General features: G+C 34.5%; 1 protein-coding gene across 8 annotated transcripts in view; it reads right to left on the bottom strand.

The window, feature by feature from the left end:
- The window catches only part of SNTG1 (syntrophin gamma 1), a 1,086,140-nt gene that overhangs the window by 136,805 nt on the left and 922,590 nt on the right, over window positions 1–26,745 (bottom strand). For all 8 annotated transcript variants that reach the window (XM_043977923.1, XM_043977920.1, XM_043977919.1 and 5 more), the window contains 2 exons: window positions 8,840–8,956; window positions 5,420–5,491 (listed from right to left, as the gene is read on the bottom strand). In XM_043977923.1, coding sequence (XP_043833858.1) covers window positions 5,420–5,491; window positions 8,840–8,956 — 189 coding nt within the window. The remainder of the gene's footprint in view (window positions 1–5,419; window positions 5,492–8,839; window positions 8,957–26,745) is intronic.

Here is a 26,745-nt window from a genome sequence, read left to right as displayed (position 1 = left end):
CACTCATTTACAAATCCAATAGTTTTGTCAATATGTCTATTTCTCCAGTTTCTTCAACTTTTGACACTGCCTTTGTCTATATGCCAAAAGGATTTAAAAAAGAAAAAAAAAGACCCGTATGATGAAAATATTTATAGCAGCTCTATTTTGTAGAGGCAAAAACAGAATCTATGGGTGGGCATCAGTTGTGGAATGGTAAGATAAATTAAGATTTATGAAAGTAAGGGAAGTGGGTGGATCCAAGATGGTGGAAGAGAGACTGTGACTCCCACAAGCTCCAGATAAACCCATCCACTTACTCCCAAATAATGCCATAAAAAAGAAAAACAAAACAAAAACACCAGAGCAGCCTAATGCACATAAGAACGGAGTGAGACTAATTTTTAGCAAAAGAGGGCAATTGCTATCACCTACTGATTGGGCTGAACAGCTGAGCATGTGGTCTATACCTAGCCAGGAATAGACAGTGCTTCCAGCACACCTCAGAGTCTTCATCTCCAGCAGCTTCTTCTGAGCCTCTGATTGTGGACTGCTGAGGAGGTTTGGCAGTAGGCCGGGGTGAATCGGAGGCAGTTTCTGTTGAAGTCAGGGCAAAATGCCCTGGTTCTGAACCAGTGGTCTGAATCAAGTGGTGGTGGCCCAGTGTGGGAGAGGCACAAGCATGCCAAGCTTCCAACCATAGAGAATCATAATTCAATCAGACTTCTGTTTCCAGGTCAAAGAGAAAGCAGTTGAGGTTACTCACAGGCCAGACAGGCTGAGAAGAAACCCAATCACCCCCTGGGCCACTCTGTAGCTCAGAACAGTGTGTCCTGGAAGCAGTGATACACTTTAAGAAGGGCCTAAAAGCCAAGAAATAGGTGGACAAGATGAACAGGCAGAGAAAGCAGTAGATCATCAAAAACTTCTTTGGGAGAAAGGTAGACCAGAATACACCCTCAAAAGAAGAAAATAATAACAGTCATAGCTCCAACATCCAAAGCTTCCAAGAAAAATACTCAAAAAGGACTTTGAAGAGAAAGTAGGAGACATAGAAGGAAGATTTAAAGAGATGGAGGAAAGCATGGAAAAAGAAATGAGAGCAATGCGGGAAAGTCATGAAAAAGTAAGGGAAGAAGATTGTAATATAAGAAATAATAAAAGACTTGAATTCAGAGAAACCTTGGAATATTTGTATGACTTGCTACAGAGTGAAGTGAACTATTTATATATAATAACAATTTAAAGATTAACAACCTTTAAAAACTTAAGAATTCTGATCAATGCAATGAACAACCATGATTCCAGAAGACTGGTATTATCTATGCTACTCACTTGAAAATACCAAGGGAATTGATTCAAGATGCAGAATAGGAAATCCATTTTTTAATGTGGACATGTGAGAGTTGTTTTGCTTGACTATGTATATTTGTTACATGAATATTATTTTTTCCTTTTAAACTGGTGGAAGGATAGAGGAGAGAAAATAGATGCTTGTTAATTGAAATAGAAAATGAAAATTAAAAAAAAGAAATACCACATGTAACCACTTCAACTTTCCTTTGCTCAAATTTAAATTTCTATCACTGAAAATCCAACCTCTTACTTAGGCTATCTGTTCATTTTTAGCTAGTAGAACTAAACACGGATAACTCCGTAGGACATGAAATTTCTTTCTTTCTTTCTTTTCTTTTTTTTTGGTGAGGCAATAAGGGTTAAGTGACTTGCCCAGGGTGACACAGCTAGGAAGTATCAAGTGTTTGAGGCTGGATTTGAACTCAGTTCCTCCTGAATTCAAGGCTGGTGCTTTATCCACTGTGCCACCTAGCTGCCCCTGGACATGAAATTTCAAAATAAAAGTTTATGTGCCATTTAATGTCATATAGCACGATGTTTTATCATTGATAATAAACTGACATACAGTCAGGGAATCAGACGAAGGAAAAAGTGGGCTTCTTTGAATGAAAAAACATCTGACTACTAGGACTCCTCTTTGGGAGTAAACTTATTAATATTTGAATAAATGAGGAACTTGTTATTAAAATCTTCACATCTACAGGGAAAACCAAGTTCTGCTACATGATAAAATGAAAAATAGATGGGGGTCAAAGAGCAACAAAATCTTATAAAATATGTGAAGTAACAGAAAAAAACCCACAAATGAGTTTTTCTAAGCACATGCAAATGAAAATGAATTTACAGGGGGAAAATTAAATCTATATTTACTGAATGACAAGCTTTAAGATAACCATTTACATATCATAAAGTGGTTGAGGAGTCATGCTGAAATATTGCTTGTAGACATTGGTTTAATTTACTGTTACAACCCTCAAAACAAAAATAAAATCTTTGCTATTATCCAGAAAGATAATGGGAAAACACGTATACAACATACTTTCCTGATATTATGTAAAACCATATGTCCATCACGAGTTTCATATATCAAATGCAGTTCTGGTTTGCTGTTGTGATCACCACTCCTTTATATTTGTGTGTGTGTATTTAACTTCTATTCTAGAAATACAATAGAAGTGGAAGAATTACATAGGAAGACAAGAAGGATGATCAAGGGAATGGGCACTGATGATACAAAGAAAACCTGAAAAGTTGGGGACTTTTTAATCTTAACAGGTAACAATTAAGAAATACAGTTTGGAAATCTGCATATAGACAAATTCAATAAATACTGGAACACTAGATAGAATAAGGAAAACTTTTGAAGTTTAAAAGTACTCTGATTTTAGGGTTGATGAAAGCAAGCATTACTTTAGACACTGGGCATTAAAACTTATGGAATTCATTACTCCAGGTCTGAAAATATAAATGGTTTCAAAGTCAATTCATGGAACTATAAACTGTTTATGGAACATAATACTAAATGAAGGGATGCTAAAGATTTTGAGGAGGAGGTGTCCCTCTTTTTGTCATTGACATGGAAAGGTAAATACTTTTCTTATTGTCACTTTCAGAAATTGGATATTGGACAATACAGGTCACATCTCTGAACCAACATGACAATATGAAAAGGTGAGTAAAAAGATAAACAAAAGATGATAAATGACTGATCTTAGTTTTATCAGAGGAAAAATGCATAAAAAGTTATAAATTTGTGAAATGAATTAAGAGCTTTAAAGATAGGCAGTTTCATTTATTCTAAAAATGATAGATTTTTCTAGAGCTTTAAACTGTTTTACAATATTTGTCCTTATGGAAGCAAAATTTCATAAATTCAGAAAACGATGGAAAACTTTTGGATTTAGTTATTTAACTTAACATTTATATATGTATGTACTGCCCTAAATGTGGGCCTTCATAATGATTACAGTTTCCTCCTTCATAAATAGTGTTTATGGAATAAATATTTAGCTTCATCTTACATTGTGTAATGGATGGAGTGCTAGATTGGAATCAGGAAGGCCAGAGTTGAAACCTGCTTCATGTACTTACCAACTGTTTCAGCCCGAGGAAATCACTTAACCTAACTCAACCACAGTTGTTTTTATTTTTTTCTTTTGTGTAAAATGTGGTAATAAGAGTACCTAATTCAAAAGGGATTGTGAGAAAGTGTTTTGCAAACCTTAAGGCACTCTATAAGTGTTTAATGCTAGTATCATGATTATGTTATTATTAAAGTCAATTTTCATATTACATTGTTAGAAAATACATTTCTGGGGCAGCTAGGTGGCACAGTGGATAAAACACTGGCATTGGATTCAGGAAGACCTGAATTCAAATCCAGCCTCAGGAACTTGACACTTACTAGCTGTGTGACCCTGGGCAAGTCACTTTAACCCTCCTTGCCCCACAAAAATAAATAAATAAAAAAAATTTTTAAATTCTGAAAAATAAGTTATAGGGCTTTAACATGATTCTTTCTCTCCTGGACTTTTTCAAACCAGAGTAATACTGTAGATAACAAAGAAATCTTTGTTTTATAATATTTGTCAAAACTTTTAGTTTGCTTTGAATTTTTCCCTCCCCATTTGAAGTAGATTGTAGCAAGTTTGACTTTTCAACAATTTTGGACCATCTAGTCCTTGCCTATTCAAAGAACTATTTTCAGTATATAAGTTGTTAAAACTATAGTGAATAGTTTGCTCAAAATTGCCTCATTAGGTACAAAGGTCATTTATCTTATATCAGCATGAAATATGGAATTATATTAATGTTGCAAAAAAGGATGACTTTGTCATTAAGAAAGACTTGTGTTCTAATTCCTCCTCTGACATTTTCCTAGCTGTGTGACCACAGACAATTCCTATAACCTCCTGAAACTGAATTTGCTTACCTGTAAAATGAGCTAATAATAATCTCATTATATACATTACATAGTTATTATGAGGAAAGTACTTTAACTTAAAATGCTATAGAAATGGGAAATAATATAGCACATACCTTTTGGTAGATTTTGAAAAAAATTATTAATTTAGACAAAATAATTCAAACTTTTTATGCACCTTGTAAATGCTTGCTGATTGAGTAATATTTCTTAAATTGTTTTTTTGTTGTTGTTATTTTTGTTTGTTTGTTTGTTTGTTTTAGTGAGGCAATTGGGGTTAAGTGACTTCCCCAGGGTCACACAGCTAGTGAGTGTTAAGTGTCTGAGGCCGGATTTGAACTCAGGTACTCCTGACTCCAGGGCCGGTGCTCTATCCACTGCTCCATCTAGCTGCCCCTGTCTTAAATTGTTTTAAAAATTATATTCTTGTTAGCTTGGATTGTTACTTAAAAGTCTTTGGATAAAGTAGGGGGGAACAGTTATACTAATCAATTTTTTATGTCCCTCCTATTCATCCCACACTATTCTAGTTGTTAATGATATAGGCAAAAATGAATAAATACATGCCCTCAAAGAGATTATATTCTACTGGTGGGATTCAGCATGAATTATTACCAGAGTCTGTAACATGAGTGGCTGCATAACTGGTTGTAAAATGGGGATTGTTGGTATACCTAGGACATTTGTCTTGCTTCTATTCATTTTGATACATATTTATTTCTGGATTGTAGAACCTACCTTCACAGCATCTCTTGTACACATCTCCTTTTCTCCATTCAAACAATCAACACACTACTTCAGGCCCTTAACCCCTCCCACCTAGGCTACTGAGCCTTTCACTGGTCTCTCTGCCTCCAGTTTCTCCTTACACCACCAACAACAAAACTGGCATTTCAGTGGCCCAAGTTTCTTTTCAGGACCTATTTGTCAACCAACTCCTCTATGAACAGTCCAATAAATACTGTTCTGGCACATCAACGATTAAAGTAAAATATAGAGTTGGGAATGTCCACTTAGCAGCCATTTCTTTTGAGGTCAAATGCATTGTTTTTGCTTATTTATATTCTACCTATGATGCTTAAGAACATCTTGGTACTTCATACATACATACATATACTGCTAACATTGCAGAAAAACAAATCTTACATTTATTTTTCATACCTTGAAGATTTTAAACATAATCTCATAAACTGAGAATGTTTTTTCTGCTCGTGTCCAGTCCCAAGTGGTTACCTTAAAAAATGAGAAAATTATATGATAATTTCATAGTTAGAAATATAATTAAATTTTAATTCTTTTACTCTTTTCTCCACAATTTCTTCAGTCATTCCACAATTAATGGACATATACTTGATTTCCAATTCTTTGCCACCACAGAAAGAGCTGCTATAAATATCTCTGTACAATAGATCCTTTCCCCCTTTTCTTTGATCTGTTTGAGATACAGGCCCAATTGTAGTATTTTTGGTGAAAAGGTAGGAATAGTTTTATAGCCTTTAGGGAATAGTTCCACATTGTTCTCCAGAATGACTAGATTAGTTCTCAACCCCATCAAAAGTGTATTGGTGTCCCATTTTCCCCACATTTCCTCTAACATGTGTCATTTTTCTTTTCTGTCAGGCTAGTCAATTTGATAGGTATGAGGTGGTATCTCAGTGTTGTTTTAATGTGCATTTCTCTAAAGTGATTGTAATTATTAATAATGATGATATAATTATTAACTAATAGCAATAGTAATTTAGGACATTTTGTTTGAATATTATAACCATGTATTTGGAAGGTATTAAATTTCCTAAGCAATTCAGAAAGAACAAATGATGACGTTTCACAGATCCTCTGTGAAATTTAATTTTCTTCCTTTTGCCCTCTCCCTTCCTCTCTCTTTCCTTTCTTTCTCCCTTTCTCTTGTCCTCTTTACTTCTTTCCTCCTTTCCCTGGTAAACAGAGTAAGGAGTTATAGAGGAGTTCATCATGAAGTGAAAAACATAGATCTTTCTCTATTTAAGAAAAATATTTCTATCAATGGCTTAAAATATTTAATTCATTAAAACCATAGATTTTCTTCCTCACTGTGGCATAATTAGTACACCAATACTTTAAAACATATTCCTTTATATAAAGAAATACCTTACATCTTAGATGATCATAACTTCAATAGTCCAGGAATTGGTCAAGGGGTCTAAGTTCATTTTTATTCCATTTTTTAGGCCTCAGAGAAGGCTATTAAAGTTAAAGCTAGGGGGGCAGCTAAGTGGTGCAGTGGATAAAGCACAGGCCCTGGATTCAGGAGGACCTGAGTTCAAATATGACCTCTGACATTTGACACTTACTAGCTATGTGACCCTGGGCAAATCACTTAACCCTCATTGCCCCACCAAAAAGAAAAAACAAAAAAAGTTAAAGCTAGCTCAGATTCTATTACAGGAATGATTTAACTTATAATTTCCTCTTGAAATAGCATATTAATGGTCGTTAGATTTCTAGGACTGCCCAGAAAAGCTGATTTAACTCACAATTGACCTAAAGTATTGTATTATAAGGATAATATTATGGTAGCTAACAATCATGCATGGATATCAATTACTTTTCAGGTTCTAGTTTTGGGTATAACTATCTTATCTCCACAAAAGATAGATGTTTTCAACTTCATAACAACAGGCTTAAGTCTCTCACTTACCTAACTCCTCAAAATCAGAAGCAAGAAGGAAAAAGGTGAGGGTGAGTAGCTTTAGGACCTAAGCCAGGAGATGCCTTGCCTAATGCCTTCAGAAATCCAGTGACCAGGGCTGTGAATTTTGCTGGTGCTGAGATGCCCCTTGTTAGGCAGGATATGATGTCTGTTGCAGGGATTATTTATTTGCATAACTAATAACAATAGATGTACTTAAAATGCAAATTAAAATATAAGGCTTCTTTGATATTTTCAATTAGCTAGGCAAGAATATGGTTTAACTGGGTATAGAAAATAATATTATAAATAAGTTATATTACATAATGCAAATAGGGAAGTCATTTTCTGGATGACTGACCAGTGATTGTTAAACTTTGATCCATACTATTTCCATGGAAATTTATCCATTAAGATAAAAAAAAATTATATTTTCCTATACTTTTAAAAATATATTTCTTATTCTGTTTTTTATTGTCTAAACTTTGTACGCTCAAAATGATTTGACAAATCCCCTTAAAATTCTCCTCTCATACAAATTATTTATAAACTTACTGATTAATCAGAAAAAAAATGAGCTAATAAAACCATTACACACACTTTCTTTGGTCCTCCCTCCTTGCACTCTTCTATCTAAAAATGCTCAGACACAACATGAATAGATGACCTTGCTTTAGTAGCTTCTCATTATGTCATTTTCATGCTCTGTTGGCCACTATAACCAAAACCTGAGGTGACAGGTTGATCATTATCATTGTTTCTAAGGTATGCAATGTGACAAATAGTACAGCTTCAGATTTTTCATGGGTTACCAAAGTTAAGAGAACAAATTCAGGACAGTCCAATCCTCTGGTGAATATTTTTTTAAGGCTGATTTTTGAATTATTTTCTCGATATTTACGAATACTTTCTCTTTAAAAATATTTATTCTATTTTTATTTATAGAATAAAATAAGCATTTCCATAACATAGCGTAATAAAAGCATGATTGCACATGAAACTGCAAATCCATTAAGTACAACTTGCTATTCCTTTTAATATATAATAAAGTTATTGTCTACATTTTTTTCTCTTGCCCACCATATTTAGTCTGTTTCTCTCTGCACTATAATTCTTTTTCTCATTCTTTTCCTCGTTCACTCCTTCCCTTATTCTTTTTTCTTTCCTTCCTTTACAGAATAATTAAATTTAAGAGTGGAAAGGTCAGGAGATACCTAATCCAAACCATGTAAGAAAAAAAAAAATTCCCTACTTTAAAGTTTCCAACATGTGATTAACCACCCTCTGATTGAAAACCAACAAGAGCAGGGAAACTACCACTTCTCTAAGCTGCCTATTATGCTTTTGGACAGCTCTGTTAGGAAGTTTTTCCTCACATCAAGTCTACATTTGACTCTGCAACTTTCACCCATTTCATTGTTGCTGCTTCTGGTCCCTAGAGCCAAAGAGCAGAAGTTTAATCTTTCTTCTATGTGATAGGCCTTCAGATCCTGCATAAGAACTATTTTCCTGAGTCTACTAGTTTCCAGCCTAAACAAGTCCAGTTTATTAATTTCTTCCTCATATACTTCTTTCTTCTTTTTCTCTTTAGTCTGGATCTATGATTTCATTATTTTGGGAAGATCCTGAGGCCTCCTGAAATTTTACCAATGGGACATGGCAACTCTTTTTTCTAAATAAAGGTCTTAGAGAATTACCTGAAGCACTGAGAGACTATGTGACTTGCTAATGGTCACACACCTAGAATGTTTCAAAAGTGGGACAGACATCTTGGTCTGAGGACAGCTTTTGTTAGGCTATAGTACAATGCTTTTCATGTACATTTAATAATAGAAATAAGCTAAGTACAGGATCCATTGCTATATATTATGCAGAAAAATAGTAAAAATAAAAATGTGAGAAAATATACTTACTGGAGGTGCCATAAATTTATAAAGAGAAGAGCCTCTTAGTGCTAAAAACTTTGGTGTGTATTTCCGATCTTGAAGGGAATCTTGTTCTCGTTCTTCAGTCCAGCCCATGTAGACTATCTGACAGAAAAATTAATAATGTTGAATAGTGCCATGTGAGTTTATCTCCATTAGAGTCTTTGTTATACAAATATGGTAAGCCATTTCTTTTTTAAGTAATCATTCTTAATTAAAATGATAAAAATAGTCACTTGTTGAAAATAATTTTTCCTTTGCACACGAGAAGCATAGCTGTCTTAAAAACAAAAATGTAGAACAATATTTTCAACATTTTAGACCCACGATAAGAATGGTTTGAGAATTCCTACAAGGACAATAAAATGAATAAAATAAAGGCCTCTTAGACATATTCTCCTTCTCTGAGGATTTCTGCATTACCTTTCTATCTTTCCCATTAGAAACTGGTAACCTCTGTTATTTCAGTCTAAATATGAGATATTCAAGTATATAATAATTTTGCTACTTATCCAAGATAGAAATTTGCTACACTATTTACTGCTCTTAAACTAGAGCAAAAATAGGGACTAGGCCTGAGATTAATTTCATTGGTACAGTGAATTCCTAGGTGAGTTAACTCCTTCTACCTTTGGCATCTTCTCTTCAACTTATAGTCGTAGAGGTTGCCTAGAGCATTGAAAAATTAAGTTGCTTGCCCAGAGTCAAAGAGCTGTTATGGATCAAAGGTGGAAATTAAATTTGGGTTGTTCTGACCTCAAGGCCAATTTCCTATACACTATAACATGTTCCTTCTTAAACTAATATTGGTATATTTCTGTTCAATAAAATAACTCAAAACATATCATTCTCCTTTTCTCTCTCTATGTGACAGCTATGAATTGTTTGTGTAAAGCTCTTTATAAATTTGAAAGTCACGTAATATTATCAGTTATGATTAGTAATATGTAAACTCTATGAGATCATGAATTACATTTGTGTTTTTGCCCTTTTCCATAACCCCATTGCTTAGCATAGTGCCTCATAAATACTAAGCACTTAATAAATGTTTTTTTTAAATTTATTATTCTGAGTATTATTAATAATGATGCCACCCAGAAGTCAGTATATTCTAATGCAATATATCAATTAACAAGTATTTATTGAGGTGACTAGTCTTATGTTGCATAAGAGGTAGGTTTAAGGGTACAGTCTACAAACCATGTGGAAGGATGCTCATGTAAATCATTGATCCATGGGTCAAATGGATCATGCTACCATTCTGATAAAAACAAACAAAAAAATGGAAACTGGGTATTCTGTGATGCTTCCATGTTCAAGGAGATTCTCACCTAAAATATAATGTTTTTCTTTCAAGTAGCTTATAATTTAAAAAGACTGAAATTTAGTTTTATACTTCAATACAGTTACAGCCTCACTATTCTAAGTTAGGGAGTTCCTGGTCTGATTTTGGAGGAAGGCACCCAATTGTTTTTTGTTTGTTTGTTTGTTTGCAGGGCAATGGGGATTAAGTGACTTGCCCGGGGTCACACAGCTAGTGTCAAGTGTCTGAAGCTGGCTTGGAACTCAGGTCCTCCTGAATTCAGGGCCGGTGCTTTATCCACTGCACCATCTAGCTGCCCTGACACCCAATTGTGAAAAAGATGAAATATGAGGAGAGACAGAGTAAGTGTCAAGTGTCTAAGGCAGGATTTGAACTCAGGTCCTCCTGAATCCAGGGCCGGTGCTTTATCCACTATGCCACCTAGCTTCCTTAAAAGTATTAAATATCTTAGAGAGAAAACAATTAAGCTGGAAACAGAGCAAGGAAAAATATTTTAAGAATCATTTTATAACCAAAAAATCATGAACAAAAACAGTCTAGACAACATATTTCATGGAATTTTAAAGGAAAACTTTTCAGATATCTTAGAACCAGAGAGCAAAGTAAAAAAAAAAAGAGAGAGAGAGAGAGAGAGAGAGAGAGAGAGAGAGAGAGAGAAAGAAAGAAAAAAAATCTACCAGTCACCTCTTCAAATAAATCTCAAAATGAAAACTCCTGGGAATATTACAGCCAAAATCAAGAATTCCCACATGAAGAGAAAGTATTGCAAGGAAACAGAATGAAATGATTTAATTACCCTTAAAGTACAGTTGATATCATACAAGATTGAATATATATCGCTATGAAGTAAAAAATATTTTGGAATATGCTAGTTAAGAAGGCAAAAAAAGTATAGGATCACAACTAATGATATCCTGTCCAGTAAAACTGAGTATAATCCTACAGTGGGAAAATGATATTAATGAAATACTGAACTTTCAAGCATTCCCAATAAAAGGACCAGAGCTGAACAGAAGATTTAACATTCAAACACTAGGCTCAAGAGAGTATAAAAATAAATATGTGAGAAATCATAAAGGATTAAAAAAAGTTTAAACTATTTATATTTCCTATATGGGAAGATGATATATGTAATCCCTCTGAATTTTATTGTGACTAGGGTGGCTAGAGGGAACATACTTTGACAAGGGGCATAGGTGTGATTCTACAATTTTGGGATTATCTCAGCAAAAGAATGGAAGGGTGAAAAAGTGTGATGCATTGAATGAATGAGGAATGGAGATAAAGGACAGTAAAACTTATCTGAAATAATGGATCATGAAAAAAGGAGCTTTTTTTTTTTAAGATACAACACTGGAGCTACTTTATGAAATTCTTAATATTCCACAAAGTTCAAAGATATTGGTTAGTCAAGGTTATCTGGTAGTGAGTCCTATCAATGGAAAAACATAGAGCAGTTGGTTATTGAATATGGGAAGTAGGACCTGGGTATGGTGACAATGAAATATAGAGTGTTCATTGAACTGAATGAAATAGAGTAGGGGTGAGAGATGGGACAAAATAGCATAGACAAGTTGACTATGTACAGGGTGGGAATAGAATGAAAGGCAGTAAAAGTGAAATAGGAGTGAATTTAAATATGGGTCCTTGGAGCTAATTCTATTTTGAACATAGGATTAATGTGTTCTAGAGTCATACTCAGACAGACAACTGTGTCCTGCAGAACAGGGGAATAAAGTTACCAACATTTGATGCTTCACTCATCCTCTAGGAGCAACATCACCATTTGGAAGACTAAGACAAAATATCTGATTATAATGGTTTTTAGAGTTCTTTGTATCTGTATGAGGAAGCTAGATACCTAATGCCTCCTGACATGGTAGGAGTTCAATGAATATTTATTAGATGAAAGAGAATGCCAGGGGAGGAGTCAATGAACATTGTTTAATGCCAACACAATTAGCAGCAAGTGGGATATAGATCTGAATTTGTTTGTACTAGGGCAAAGGCACAGGGAGGAAGTGGTGTGAGGGCTCTAACATATAGGAGATCTACATTATTATTTTTATTATATTTCATTATATTTCACATGAGAATTTTGAATTTCTAACTGAATTATATGCTCCTTGAGGGGAGGGACTGTGTCTCCTTTCAAATCTTGCTCCAATTTGCATAGTATCAGCTTCCTGTTGACATGTCATTTGCATAGGAGAACACTAGAGAGAATGAGAGGATCTCACTCACAAATGTTAACTGAATTAAATGTAGCTTTGCATAGAGTTTGGGAAATGATCTGAAAAAATCATAATAAAACATGGTTTGAAAAATCAACACTTTGTTCAAAGAATGGAAAAATGGTAGTTTATTCACACATTTAAAAAATCGAAGTGAAAAATAGACCCTACCCATTATTGTCCCTTTCATAAAAGAAAGAAGAAAAAAGAAAAATGGTTTCTTTATGCTAAATTGCAGTTATTATTTTTCAATTTAGGCAAAATATTCCAATAATCACAAAGGCCTTGTATAGACATAAATTATTTTGGGGAAAATTCTTTCATCAGAGAAGTTTCAAATATTAAATCTTAAAACACCCAACATTGAATATAGAATTTAAAAAAAGAATATTGAATACTAAAATGCAAGAAAAATAGAAGTTGAATTTGACAAGTAGGGTATCAGGATATTTCAGTAATTATCCAGAGCGTTTTCAGACTGTAATATTTTGACTGACACATGATTATTGTTCCTGGGAAATTGTCTACTCTGTCAAGGATTTTTTTTATTATTATTTGGAATCATAACTCACTTTCTTTTTCTCTTTCTTTTTTTTTTTTTTGGTGAGGCAATTGGGGTTAAGTGACTTGCCCAGGGTCACACAGCTAGTAAGTGTTAAGTGTCTGAGGCTGGATTTGAACTCAGGTACTCCTGAATCCAGGGCCGGTGCTTTATCCACTGCACCATCTAGCTTCCCCTATAACTCACTTTCACAAAGAAACAAACATGGGGCAGCTAGGTGGCTCAGTGGATAAGCACCAGCCCTGGAGTCAGGAGTACCTGAGTTCAAATCCGGCCTCAGACACTTAACACTTACTAGCTGTGTGACCCTGGGCAAGTCACTTAACCCCAATTGCCTGACCTAAAAAAAAAAAAAAAAAAAACAACAAAGAAACAAACATCTATTAACCACATGCTACTGGTATCAATAGCCTTTTTCTTGGTCCATAACTTATACGGTTACTGTAGCCCATCTAACTATTCAAAGTGCCACTGATATTTAAAATTACTTGTGTAGAAGTAAGACTAAATCATAGACCAAATATTTGCGTGGTATTAGATACATTTTAACTTATTACATACAAAAACAAACTAGTGCAAACCTTAACTGGTGAGAATTCCTTATAATGCACTCTAGCACTGTCTGATATTTTAAAAGGTAAAGAGTTTTCTTTGAAGCATAGCCTCTTGGAATCTATCATCTTGCCCTTTAAAAGTTCAGTTTTTCCCTTTTTATAACCTTTATGAGAAATCATTTTCTACAGCAAGCCTATTAACCAAATAACATTTATCTTTCATCTAAGATTGGCAAGTTTCCTGAATGTTCATCAAAGGTAAACTACCTAAGAGCCTCTTGGAGAGTTCAGAAATAGTGGCTGTAAACTCATATGATTATAACTTAGAATTTCGGTACATTCAATATCTTTACAGACATGTAAGGAGAAAAACGAACATTCAAAAAGACAAGACTTAACTGATAAACTATGCCTTTATATATGTCAAGTCTAAAAGTATTTCATAGGAACTTATTTGTGCCAGGTATTATACTAAGTTGTGGGTGTATAAAGAAGTCCAAAAGACAGTCCTTGCTTTTAAGGAACTCACAGTCTCATATAGAAGACAATATGAAAACAATTATAATCAAAGAAGATCAAGGGGCAGCTAGATGGTACAATGGATAGAGTAAATGCCCTGGATTCAGGAAGACCTGAGTTCAAATTTGACCTCAGACACTTCATACTTACTAGCTGTGTGACCCTGAACAAGTCACTTAACCCTCATTGTCCTGCCAAAAAAAAAAAAAGAAAAGAAAAGAAAAAGAAGATGTATCTGTCTTTAAATAAGACATAGACATGAGATATATGCATATATAAACAATATATTGTATATAGACATGATTATATGTATATGTGACTTGTGAGAAAATAATGGGATTTGGCAGATACTCAAAGGCCCACCTGGAAATTAATCTAAACTGACTGAATTAAGTGAGTGATTGACTGCTGATTAGCCTACTTAATGTTAATTAGATTGTAACCACACCTGGCTAGCCCTCAAGAAGGTATTGTTCTCAGAAGCAAAGGACTTTGAACTCAGCTCAATACCACCTTCAAGTCCAGTGAACCAATAGATTTGGATGATGCCTACCAATCAGCTTGAAGCAGTGTGTAAGGAACACCCATGCTCTGGACCAATAAAAAACTTCCACACTCAGTTTGCTGAGGAGTTCATGGTTGAAGCAGGCTCGTGGCAGAAGACTTGAGGAAGAACTGACCAGGCTGGAACTCTAGCCTAGATAGGCCTTTTCTTAACTCCAGGTATTCTTTTTTTTTTCTAATACCCAGTATGCTTTAATAAATGCTTAATGCCCAAAGACTGGTGCTAAAGCTTCTAATTTAAGGCGACCACACATTTAGATTTTAAACATCACAGTCTATAATGCATATGCATATGTGTATGTATTAACATGTGTACATATTGACATTTTAATACATAATTGAAGATAATCAACAGTTGGATATGACATTATTATTAAGAATTGGGAAAAAGCTTCTTGTGGAAAGTAGGATTTTTGCTTGTATGTGAAGGAAGCCAGAAAAGCAAGGAGGTGGTAATGATGAGATAGAATAAATAAACCTTAAATCATATTGCTGCTGAAGATTCATTGTATGCCTTAAATGAGAAGCTCACCATTAGCCTACAAATATGAAAACTCTTCATAAGCCAAGGAAGACTATTCAGGGCATTTGCACTCTACCTCCTCCATGTGATCTTTCCTAGTGTTCTCTTCATATTACTTTGTATATATTTTGCATTTCCTTTTCTGTCTTTATATTGTTTCCTACAGAAGAGTATAATTCCTCTGACAGCAAAAACTATTTAATTTTTGCCTTTATATGCATAGTGCATAGTACCGTACCAGCATTGAAGTTGGCACTTTAAAACTGCTTGCTTGATTGAATAGAATCTTTAAAATCTGTGCCATATTCTTCTCTAAAACCAACATATGAGTTATGTGTTGGACTCTTCTCACTTTTAGTGGCACCATGTTAATGTCCTATAACCATTCTGTTCAGGGGACATTTGCAGAACAAATGAATGAGCAGGAATGAGCAGGAAAGATTGATCAGCTTTTCAGTCTTTGAAATTAGTCCCTTGAATCTAAGAAACCCAGTTCGAGCATTCTTTTCTCTTCCTTTAGTAATTCAATAGTATGTATTGTTTAATTTTACACCATTTTCACAATTATTGAAGTGATTCACATGATTTCATTTTTTTCATATTTTCAGTCCTCCAAGTAATATGTAAGCTATTCAAAAGCAAAAATTATACCTCTTCCATTTTTCTTACCCTCCCACTGCACAGGGACTTACTGCATACTTTAAAATACCATAGAGAATATGACTCATAAGGATGCTCTCTCAATTCAGAAAGAGAACAAATGTATTTTGATAGGAAACAGACACCCTCTTGCCCTATAGTAAACATGTTTGCATGAGTGAGTTGGAAAAGTAACATGTTAACATATTATCTATAAGAAGAAATCAAAACTCAAGGTAACAATGCCCTTAGAATAATAGAATTAGAGTTTGAAGAGACTATAAAAAGCATGTGGACTAACCTTATCATTTTATACACAAAGGAACTGAGGCCCTGAGAAGTTAATTGATTAGCAAAATATCATACAGATTGAAACTGAAAGAACTCTGATTCCCAAACAGGTTCTTTGAGTCAAAATCCAAATCTCTCCAGTACATCAAACTGCCCTGGCTATGCATGTATGCATGCATGCATGCATGCATGTGTGCTCCATAGGTATGTGTATGTGTGTGCATGTATATATGCACACAATATACAAATACATGAATATACATACATGCATATGTGTGTATATGCATATACCTGTGTCTATGTATCTGTGTATATTTATGTGTATATGTATATACATACATGTGTATATATTACATATACACACATACATACAGAAAATAGATTTAGAAAAACAGAGGATACTTTAAAAATATTTTCCCTAGGCTTTTCATATGTATATGTATCATTTCATTTGTGCTTTTATTTTGTGTGTATCTTTATTTCATATAGCTTTATGTTCTGTCTATATATATAATCATCTTATACATTGCTGCAGGGAAAGAACTTTGTCTTCTGGTTTCAAATCTCTCCCACTGTGCAAAGCACTGTGGAGTCTCAATAAATATTGATTAGCTTTGGGTTGCTATGCCACCTGGTATAAAAAAAGAGTGGGAGGTTAGCAAGGAAAAGAGCATTTATCCCACTAGTGTCAGCCTTGAAGATTGTTGAAATTCCTAACATTATAAGGATTGTCACTCTAAACCAAACCTATGCTTCATCTAGCCTAGTACTCAAGCCCTGACATTGGAATCAAGGTATTTTATATGAAAGCATTGTTCTCCACAAATTCAATGTTAAATACAGACTCAAAAAATATTCCTGGCTTCCCTTGATAAACCATTTTGTATGCATCATTCATGAATTTATTCAAAAGATTCTAGAAACTATTCATATTTTCAGCTTTTGCCACTTCTTGGAATAATAAATTCCCTAAATTTAACCACCATGTGAAGTAATATTTTCTTCTATTTATCCTAATTTGCCTCTTTCAAAATCGCTGGATGACTCCTCTCCTACTCTACTCCACAGCTCTAATATACCAGGATTTTATGAACAATGTTATGTTCTTCTTGGTTAAGCCTTTCATGATTTTGAAAATACTTTCCATCCCTTCTCTGCCTTTTCAGATTGAAGAAGCTGAAACATTTAAAAATGTCTTCCAGAAATCTTACTCCCCTGATCATTCAGTTGACTTTACTTGGACTGTGCTATTGTGCTATTGTGAAAGAGGATGGTCTGAGTGTGTGTCATTCCTGAGAGTGTGTGTGCAAAAGTAAGGAAATAGATTTCTATGGTTTTTCTTTGGTGATTCTTATCCTTTACAAAGGTAATGGGGCCCCAACTCAGCATATTATAGGGAATGATTCTAATAGCAGGTCTTCCAAAATGGGAGTAAAACAGATAGGGTAACTGTCAGGAGAGCCAAAACAGCAGCAAAATGGTTAAAGGGAGAATTCCAGGCATTGCAAAAATATGTTTGATTTAGACTCAGCAATTCAATAATTTGCATCTTAACTCCTCCAAAAACCCCCCAACATAATGTATTATATAACTGAAATATAAATGACTAGATTGTCTACTGCTGTGCATTTACAATACTATTGACCTCCCAACACTTGCATGTTTAATTAAGAGTTAACTACATATTAATTTGAACAGCTAGGTGTCACAGTGGGTATTGCACTGGGCTTGGAATGAGGAAGGCTATCTTAATAAGTTCAAATCCAGTCTCAAACACTTATTAACTGTGTGACCCTAAGCAAGTCATTTAATCCTGTTTGCCCCAGTTTTCTTATCTGAAAAATGAGCTGGAGAAGGAAGTAGCACACTACTCCCATATCTTTGCCAAGAAAACCTCAAATAGGGTCAGGAAAAATCAGACATGACTAAAAATGACTGAACAACAACTTCCTGATTCAAAACCCAGGTCTCTATCCAGTGTATCACCTACTTACCTCTGCAGAGAAAGGATTTTAACACCTAAAAAAGCCACTAGAATAAGTCTCCCCAAAGATAAGGTTTTTAATTCTTTTCTATAACCCAATTTGGTACTCTCTAAATATCTGAACCCCTTCTACTTATAGATAAGTGAATAAAACTGAAGAAACAGTTTGAGCATAAGCAGAATTCACGTTCAAAAAGGTTAACTGAGGGCAGGTAGGTGGTACAGTGGATAAAGGCAATTAGGGTTAAGTGACTTGCCCAGGGTCACACAGCTAGTAAGTGTTAAGTGTCTGAGGCCGGATTTGAACTCAGGTCCTCCTGACTCCAGGGTTGGTGCTCTATCCACTGTGCCACCTAGCTGCCCCCTTATTGATTCTTTGAAGCAAAAAAAAATCAAACACTAAATATAAGATGAAAATGAATGTCTTCTTTTTGGAAGCAACTGTGGAGAAACAGAAATCTTTTAAAATATTGAGACCAGTGATAGACCAGTGGAATGTACCTAAGACATGGAAACCAAAGTATAATTGGAAGTCTTGAATTTTCCACAAGAGGAGGAAAGATAAAGTCAAAGATGATCAATCCCCAATTCTTTGAGTTTCGGAAGCCAAAACTTAATGGTTAGATGTTGTTACGGAAAGAATAAAGAATTGTCTTCAAATTCTTGTCATACTCTTGGAATAATCATGTTTTCAATAATATCATATCTTGTAGGAATGTGTTTTTATTCTTACCATGTCTTCTGTCTTCTGCTGTTGCTGTTCATCCTTCATACCCAAAGAGGACCATGATGTTGGGGTCAAGGTACTGTGTTCAATATGAGCTCAGAAGGCTCTACCATAGGTTAGGCACCAATAGTCCCTTTGAACATTCTCCTAGTCTTTCAGGCTAGCAACCTAAGAGTCATCCTGGATTTCTTATCTCTTACCTTCCATATCCAATCTCTTGCCAAAGCCTGTCCATTTCACATTTGAAACATTTTTTGAATATATATTCTTCTCTCTACTGACACTGCTATCAATCTGGTGTAAGTTTTCATCACCTCACATGTGGAGGCAGTAACCTAATGGTGAGTCTTTCTGCCTCAAATATTCTTGTTAGTGTTCAATGTCCTTTATAGCCCAGCTCGGTCCCACTTCTAGTTTTCTTATACCCTAATTGCCTGCCACATACTCTTTGATCCAAAAGAAACTGGCCTCCTGGCTATTCCACAAATAATACATTCCATCTCTTTCCAGGCATTTTCTCTGGCTATCCTCCATGCCAAGAATGTTTTCCCTCCTCAGGTATGCTTACTGATTTCCCTAGCTTTCTTTAAGTCCTAACTAAAACCCTACCTTCTGTAAGAAGCTAATTCCAATTATTCCCACGCCTCCCTTTTTAAAATTGTCTTATTTATCCTATTTATACCTTTTCTGTACTTAGTTTGTCCATTATCATCCATTAGATTGTGAGCTCCTTGAGAATAGGAATTGTTTTTGTTTTGGGATTTTGTATTTTTTTTTGCTTCTTTTTTTATCCCTTGTAATTCTAGTGTCCAATACATAGTGTTTTATAAATGTTTTTTGACTGATTCAGTGGTTTCTTGGAATCAAGACTTGTATTAAGATTTGAACTGTGACAATATGTGACACTGCACAAATTCTCTCAGCTTCTGGTAAAACAGAATTGATAGAATCAACACTGTAGCACTTACTTTGCAGAGTTTTGGGGAGTATCACATAGGATAATGCATACAAAGTGCTTTATGAACATTATAATAAGTGCTGCAAGTCTGTTGTATTAGGAATATCATGCCTTTGTTTGGCAAGTCTTCTTGGAAAAGAGCTGACCACCATGTGACCAATTATATTTTTGGCTGCAGAAACTCATTAAATTACCTACTGAAGCATGAAGAAATTGCCATTTATACTAGTAGATGGAGTATTTGCTCATGTGGAATCATTAGAACATGACATTTTGAAATAAGTATAACACTATTTAATTGTAAGCCCCTTGAAGTCAGAAAATGCATTTTTTAAATCTCTTAATCTCCACAAATTAGTATTGTGCCTTCTATATACTGTATAGTTAATAAATGTTAACTTAATGAAATTGTATTAAATCACAAATTAAATAAAATTTGGGATTAAAAGCTGTAAGTAAACTTAATTTGTTTAGAGTGAAGTGAAACTATTTAAAAAATTTGGCTAATTATAGCTACTTAATAATTATAGCATAAGACTTTAGAGCAAAATAGTAATAGCAATAACAAGAGAAATTCAGTCTCCTCTTCATTATTGGTTTTCACATTTTAATTTAGAATATTATTTATGAAATAACAAACCTGAGTAAAGATTGTATGACATGATGCCCAATGTAGAAAAGGCAAACAAGAAAACAATATATGCAATGATTATATTTTGTAAATGATAATATCAAAAGGCAGTTTAATAATGAATTGTAACACACAATCAATCCCAGAGAATGGATAATAAAACATGCTTCCTTTTTCTCAGTAGAAAGTTAGGAGAATAGGAATATAGGATTTGTTATCCACACTTTTAGGCATGATTTCTATGTTGGTTGATTTGCTTAAATGTTTTTGTTTTGTAATAAGTAAAGGATTGCAGAAAGAGATTGATTGATTTAAGGGGAAATATCTGAGGTATCAAAGAGAAGATAACAATGGAACATTTTTAACAGAAATTTTTAAAATTTAAATGTTTTTTTTAAAGCATTAAACATTCTAATTCAAAGTAAATAACTCAAAAAAAGTCCTTAGTGAACTATTATAAATTGTTTTGATAATTATGCAAATGATTTTAAACATGTTTTTAATAAAGATGAACAATAATGAACAAAAGAGTTAAAATTTTTACTGCAGGTCATATAGCAGGTCAGAGGTCAATCAATAAATACATGTCTTGATTCCCAGTGCAGTATTCACTTCTGAAGTTATGGTATTGAAGATTGTGTTTATTTCTCTAGTCTTTGTTAGGATGCTCAATCATCTTTCTATTTTTAGCCTTGTTTGAGAGGACAATTGCTTTAAAATGACTTGCTCATGTTGGCAGATTATTTCACTTAAGACAAATTAATTTGTGCTCCATTCAGAACATTTTAATCTACTAATAAATTGAAAATTCTTTCATTTCCTGACCGGTCAGGATTAATTTCCTCTTCTTACTACCAGTTTGCTTCAAGCATAAATACTCCCATAAAGGAAATAAAATTATTTAAGCTCTAACACCTGCAATCAGAAGAGGACATTTTCTTCCATTTGAACAATGAGTGATAATGTTCACTTTTCAGATTTCCAAGTAATTCAAAGTTGACTTTTGATACCATAGGGAGATTTCTTACAAATGTTAATGTCTTCCTTCAGCAGACAAGAAAATTATTTATGTATTATATTTATACAATATATAGAAATCCAATAGATAATACAAAATTAATGCACAGAAATATGCTATTATTAAACTATATCAAAGCCTAGACAAATTCTGAGTGAAAAGACAAAGCTTTGTCTCTGCTTCCAGTAAAGTATTTGGTCAGCTGCCGTATTGGAAGAGAGAGACCCTATTGGTAAGAGTTGGAGAGGGAGGCTGTACTAGTGACCTCCCTAAAGTATTAGAAGAACTCATTAATAGTTCTTCCATTCTTTTCTCACCCAGCCCTGGGCCACATTAATACATCAATTTATTAATGTTTGTACTTTTTCATATAATAACAGTGTTATTAATATGAATTGATTTCACATTCCTAAAATCATCAATGAAGCTATTGCATTTTTTTAAAAAACTGAAACATGGATTTTATACAATGAATTCTTGAATTACCTTTAAAAGCTTTGGTTGAAAAGGATGAGTAGCCTATAAAAATGATTTCCAGAACTTTTTGTACGTAGTATAATTAAGATTAAGAGACAGCCAAATCATTTTCGGTACATAAGCATAAAAAAATACAAATGGATTCATGGATATGTTTGCAGATTATACTTTCATTTGTCATAGAAGACATTAAAAACTGGCTTAGAGTCCGTATGGTAAATGGAAAGAGCATTGACTAGAGTGTCAAAGAATCTGGGTTTAATAAAAACATAACCTATTAATTAATAATAGCTACCATTTATATAGTATTTTGAGGATTATAAAGTGCTTTACAAATATTATCTCATCTGATCTTCATAACACACCTGACGGAGAAACTAATACAGATGAAGTCACAGAATCCTAGAGCCAGTTAAGTGTCTGAGGTTGGACTTGAAGGTCTTCCTAACACCAGGTCCACTATGTCAGCCAGTTGCTTAGATCTTCTCTGCCTTGTGGGACATTGGTTAAATCACTTAACCACTTTAGGCCTCAATTTTCTCCTTTGTAAAATTAACAGTTAGAGGCTGTTGGGTGGCACAGTGAATAAAGTGCCAGGTCTGGAGTCACAAAGACTCAACTTCCTGAGGCCCAATCTGGTTTCAGGAACTTACTAGCTATATGACCCAGGGCAAGTCACTTAAGTGTACATTTGCCTCAGTTTCCTCATCTATAAAATGAGCTGGAGAAGGAAATGGAAAAACACTTCAGTATCTTTGCCAAGAAAACTCCAAATGGGTTCACAAAGACTGAAAATGATTGAACAATAATAACCATGAAGTGAGAAGGGTGGACTAACTGATTTATTAGTCCCTTTCTAGTTCCAAATGTGTCTATATCTTAAGAGGTTACTCTCAGTAGGAGTCTGTTTATCTTACAATCCAGAAATGTTGCCTTAGTCAGCATAAATCAGTAGTGTAATCACTTAGCCCTATTCACAGAATCAGAGAACTCAGAGTCGAAATGACCTAGTGCTTAGCACATAGGAGGCACAAAACATATGTTTATTTATTTATTATTGATTGATTGGCCTCAGACAGGATCTAATCCAACCCGTATTTGAATAGGTATATGTTCTATGACTTATCTCCACAAGTAGTCTTGTGGATTTTGCTTGATTTCCCATGAAAGAGAAGCCTCTACCCAGTATATTCTTCACCATTTTTCTAATCATTGGGAAGGTTTTCCTTACATGAAATTTACATTTTTCTTTTTTTAAACTTACATCCATTGCCTCTAATTCTCCCTTCTGGAGTAAACAGCACAAATTAAAATCTTACTGTTTAGTAATTGACCCTGATAGACATAAGGAATGGAGAAGACTTAAGAAATTTCAATTAAATCAAATGATCACAAGGCAATAAAACCAAGAAATCTGTAGATATGGTCATCACATTTTAAATTAGGGTTCTTTCAGTGTATATTTGTCAAAGCTTCATTCCAAGTATATGTCCATTTATATCATATGAGGTTTTAGAGGCAAAAGGGAGTAAATTGAGTTCCAGAGAGGTTGGATTAAAGTCATAGATGAAGTAAACTTGAAAGGAAGGATTAAAGTCCAGTTCTTTTGACTCAAAATTAAGTGTTAAACCATGAGGCTATCCAAGAAAATATGGAGTATAATGTTACTTTACACATAGAAAAGGGAAACAAACAATTCTTCCAGTTAGGACTAGTTCTTTCAAAATGGGAGAAAAACAGAACAAAAAAATAAAAAGGCCAGGGTAGATGACATCTTATAGTTGTTGCTATTCTTAGAGATTTTCTCACATTCCCCAAAGATTATAGTTTAATTCCCCATTCTGACATCAGATGAAACAAGAAGTTCACCAAGACAATAGCAATGGAACACAAACTTTGGAAGAAACTAATAAGCTGGACATGATTTGGGTTAAAGCCCAGTGATAGACTGCAGTGGGGACCATATTAAAATGCAATTGAAAACATTTAACAAAATAAATAAAATACATTAAAACATAGATGTTATTAATTTTAAAACTAAGTTAATATGTGTCCCACAAGGATCCTTACAATCAAATTAGTGGCCTCTGTTTCTATTTGAGTTTGACATCGTTGTAATAGACAATACTATATGAAAAACATATTGTAGAATTGCAAAACAAAGTCTTCTATGAGATTTGTGGAAGATCTTTATTGACTGAGAAGGTGAATCAAAGGAGACTTCATGGAGAAGGTGTTGTTTGTACTGGGTTTCAAGAATAAGTAGGAATTCAACAAGTAAAGGGGAACTAAAGAGCTTTCCAGACATAGGGGCCACCTAGGACAAAAGTATAGAAGCATGAAGACTAATAATATCGAGAACACAACCACCTGTTGATTTAAAAAAAAATTTCTTTAGACCCACCAATTCACAAAACTAAGGTAATGAAGTATTTTGATTTGAGAACTCTTTTAAGGAAGTAGATAGAAGGTTCATAGAAGTCTATGGTCAGAAATTTTTTGTGCGGACATATTTTAATATTATATAATTATTATGAATTAGAGACCTTGCTCTTAAGTATTTGCCTACTGTTCTTAGAGCCTTTATCATGTAATTAGTAAGGACCACGTGGTAGGGATATTAGCTAAGGGTTCCAAGGACACATGTTTTGATACAATTTTGAAGAGAACTCATCAGGGTCTCATGATTTCTGAATGCAAGAGGACCACAATCCTTGGAACAGGAATACCCACAGACAACAGGGAAGAACTTAAAGGTATTATTAAGGATGAAGAAATAGTTTATCTTGGACATAGAATCTTAATTGTATTAGAAATATGCTGTGCCCTAAGAACTCCATCAGTTTCCAAGTATAGCTCAGCCCACGCAAAACCTACATGCTGACATATAGGAAAAATTACTCATATGGGTAGCCTCCCCAGCAAGGGATGGACCTACCAGACAGTGCTCTCACCTTGAACTCTTGCTTTTTCTTCTTAAAATATAATCAGTTATGAATATGATGGTCAAATTACAAACAAAGATCCAAGAACCCAGGCAAGCTCTGATTTTAGTAGGCTAACTCAAGTACAGCTAGGTTCCAAATAGTGAGAATAATGAATCCCCTGAAGTGATTGTATGTATTGGAATTTGCACTATTCAAATTTATAATTATATAAAATATGGTAATTGGTTGTTGCCCAGTGGAAATATGGAGTAGGAATTTGAATAATGTGACCACTTCAGGGGATTCATTATTCACACTTATCAGAAGCTAATTGTAGCTGCAACACTGAAGAAATTTGCTACCCTCATCAAGGTTATTGGCAACAGCTGCTGTTTTCTGCTCCTAATATAAACAGCCTTGCATCCAAGATTGTGGCAATAATATCTCCCCTTTAATGCTTCTCTGTCTTCCTTCTCTTCCCTGGGAGAAAGTGTGTGATTTGGGTATTTTGACCAGAGGTAAATGATTACAAGGCTGTGGACTCACAGGCCATTCTTCTTCCATTGATGTGCCATGTGGTTTCCAAGATCCTTAAAACATTTGTTCTTGATGTACTTCCCCTTGTGCAGGCTTTTCTACATGACTAAAGACTTTTCAGGGCACTCAAGACCTTTGTTCCCTTCATCGTCCATTCTTATTTTACCTTTGAAGGATTTTGTTGTTGTTGTTTGGTTGTTCTTCAGTTGTGTCTGACTCTTCATGACCCCATTTGGAGTTTTCTTGGCAAAGATACTGGAGTGGTTTACCATTTTACTCCAGCTTATTTTACAGATGAGGAAAATGAGGCAGAGTTAAATGGCTTGCCTGAGGTCACACAGATAGTAAGTATTGGAGGTCAGATTTGAACTCAGGAAGATGAGAGTCTTCCTGACTTTAGGCCTTACCTTCTATCCATCGTGTTATTTAGCTGCTCCTGACTTGAAGGGTTATTTAGTGCTAAAATGACTCTTTGCCCCATCCATACTTTCATAAATCTGCCAAGACTATCAACTCCTGCATTATTCTCTCCTTCTGTGGTTTTTCTTGCCAACACAAGAGGTTTGACTTCAAATGGTCTCTCCAACTGAAAGATTTGTTTTTACCCCTATAAACATGGTCCCCTGGACTGTTCACATGTTGTATTCCTCACATCAGAGGTATCTGGTTGCTGACTCTGTTACCCAGGAGAACTTGTCTCTGATTTCTAGGAAAATGTAAAACCTTTACTCTGTGATCCAGATTCAAAGAAGGTACATTGACCAAGGGTTTTATCAAGGCAGCTTTTAGAGAAAGGGCTCTAAAGGAAAGTCTGGAGGTCTGACCTAGTTACACAACTGATACAACTGATATTGTCCCAAATTGTAGCAACATCAGCTACTTTCAGACTATGAAGAGTGAATAAAGGTGCAAAAAAGTTTCTAGACTGGGGATGAGAGAGAAGAGGAGGGTGTCTTTCACTGGGACAGAGTACATGGCGAACTTGTGGTACAATTATCTCCTAGGGATAATGTAGATCTGTTCAATACTAATTTTATCCACCCAAAGTAACACCCTGTTTTTTTATTTTGTTTTGTTTTATTTTTTAACTTGCAAAGTTAGATTGTTTTTTATTTATGTTTTCAATGAAGAAATCTATTTTTTCACTCTCCTACCTCATATTTCTCACTAAAAATCATTGCAATAAATATTCGTGGTCAAGCAATACAAATTTTCATATTGGCCACATCCAAACACACACACACACACACACACACAATTCTGTATCTTGCCACTCATACATTGTCTGAGCTGGAAAGGGAGGGTCAGAATACATTAACCCACTGAATTCAATAAAATGGAAAGACGTTCACTGGAGAAGCAAATAAACAACAAAAAAAGACATTTATTTTGATAAACTAGGTTAACCAATGATTAAAACAAGTC

The sequence above is a fragment of the Dromiciops gliroides genome, chromosome 1 (assembly GCF_019393635.1).
Source record: "Dromiciops gliroides isolate mDroGli1 chromosome 1, mDroGli1.pri, whole genome shotgun sequence".
Lineage (NCBI taxonomy): Eukaryota > Metazoa > Chordata > Mammalia > Microbiotheria > Microbiotheriidae > Dromiciops > Dromiciops gliroides.
Note: the sequence above shows the minus strand (reverse complement) of the source record. Positions and strands in the feature narration are given on the sequence as shown.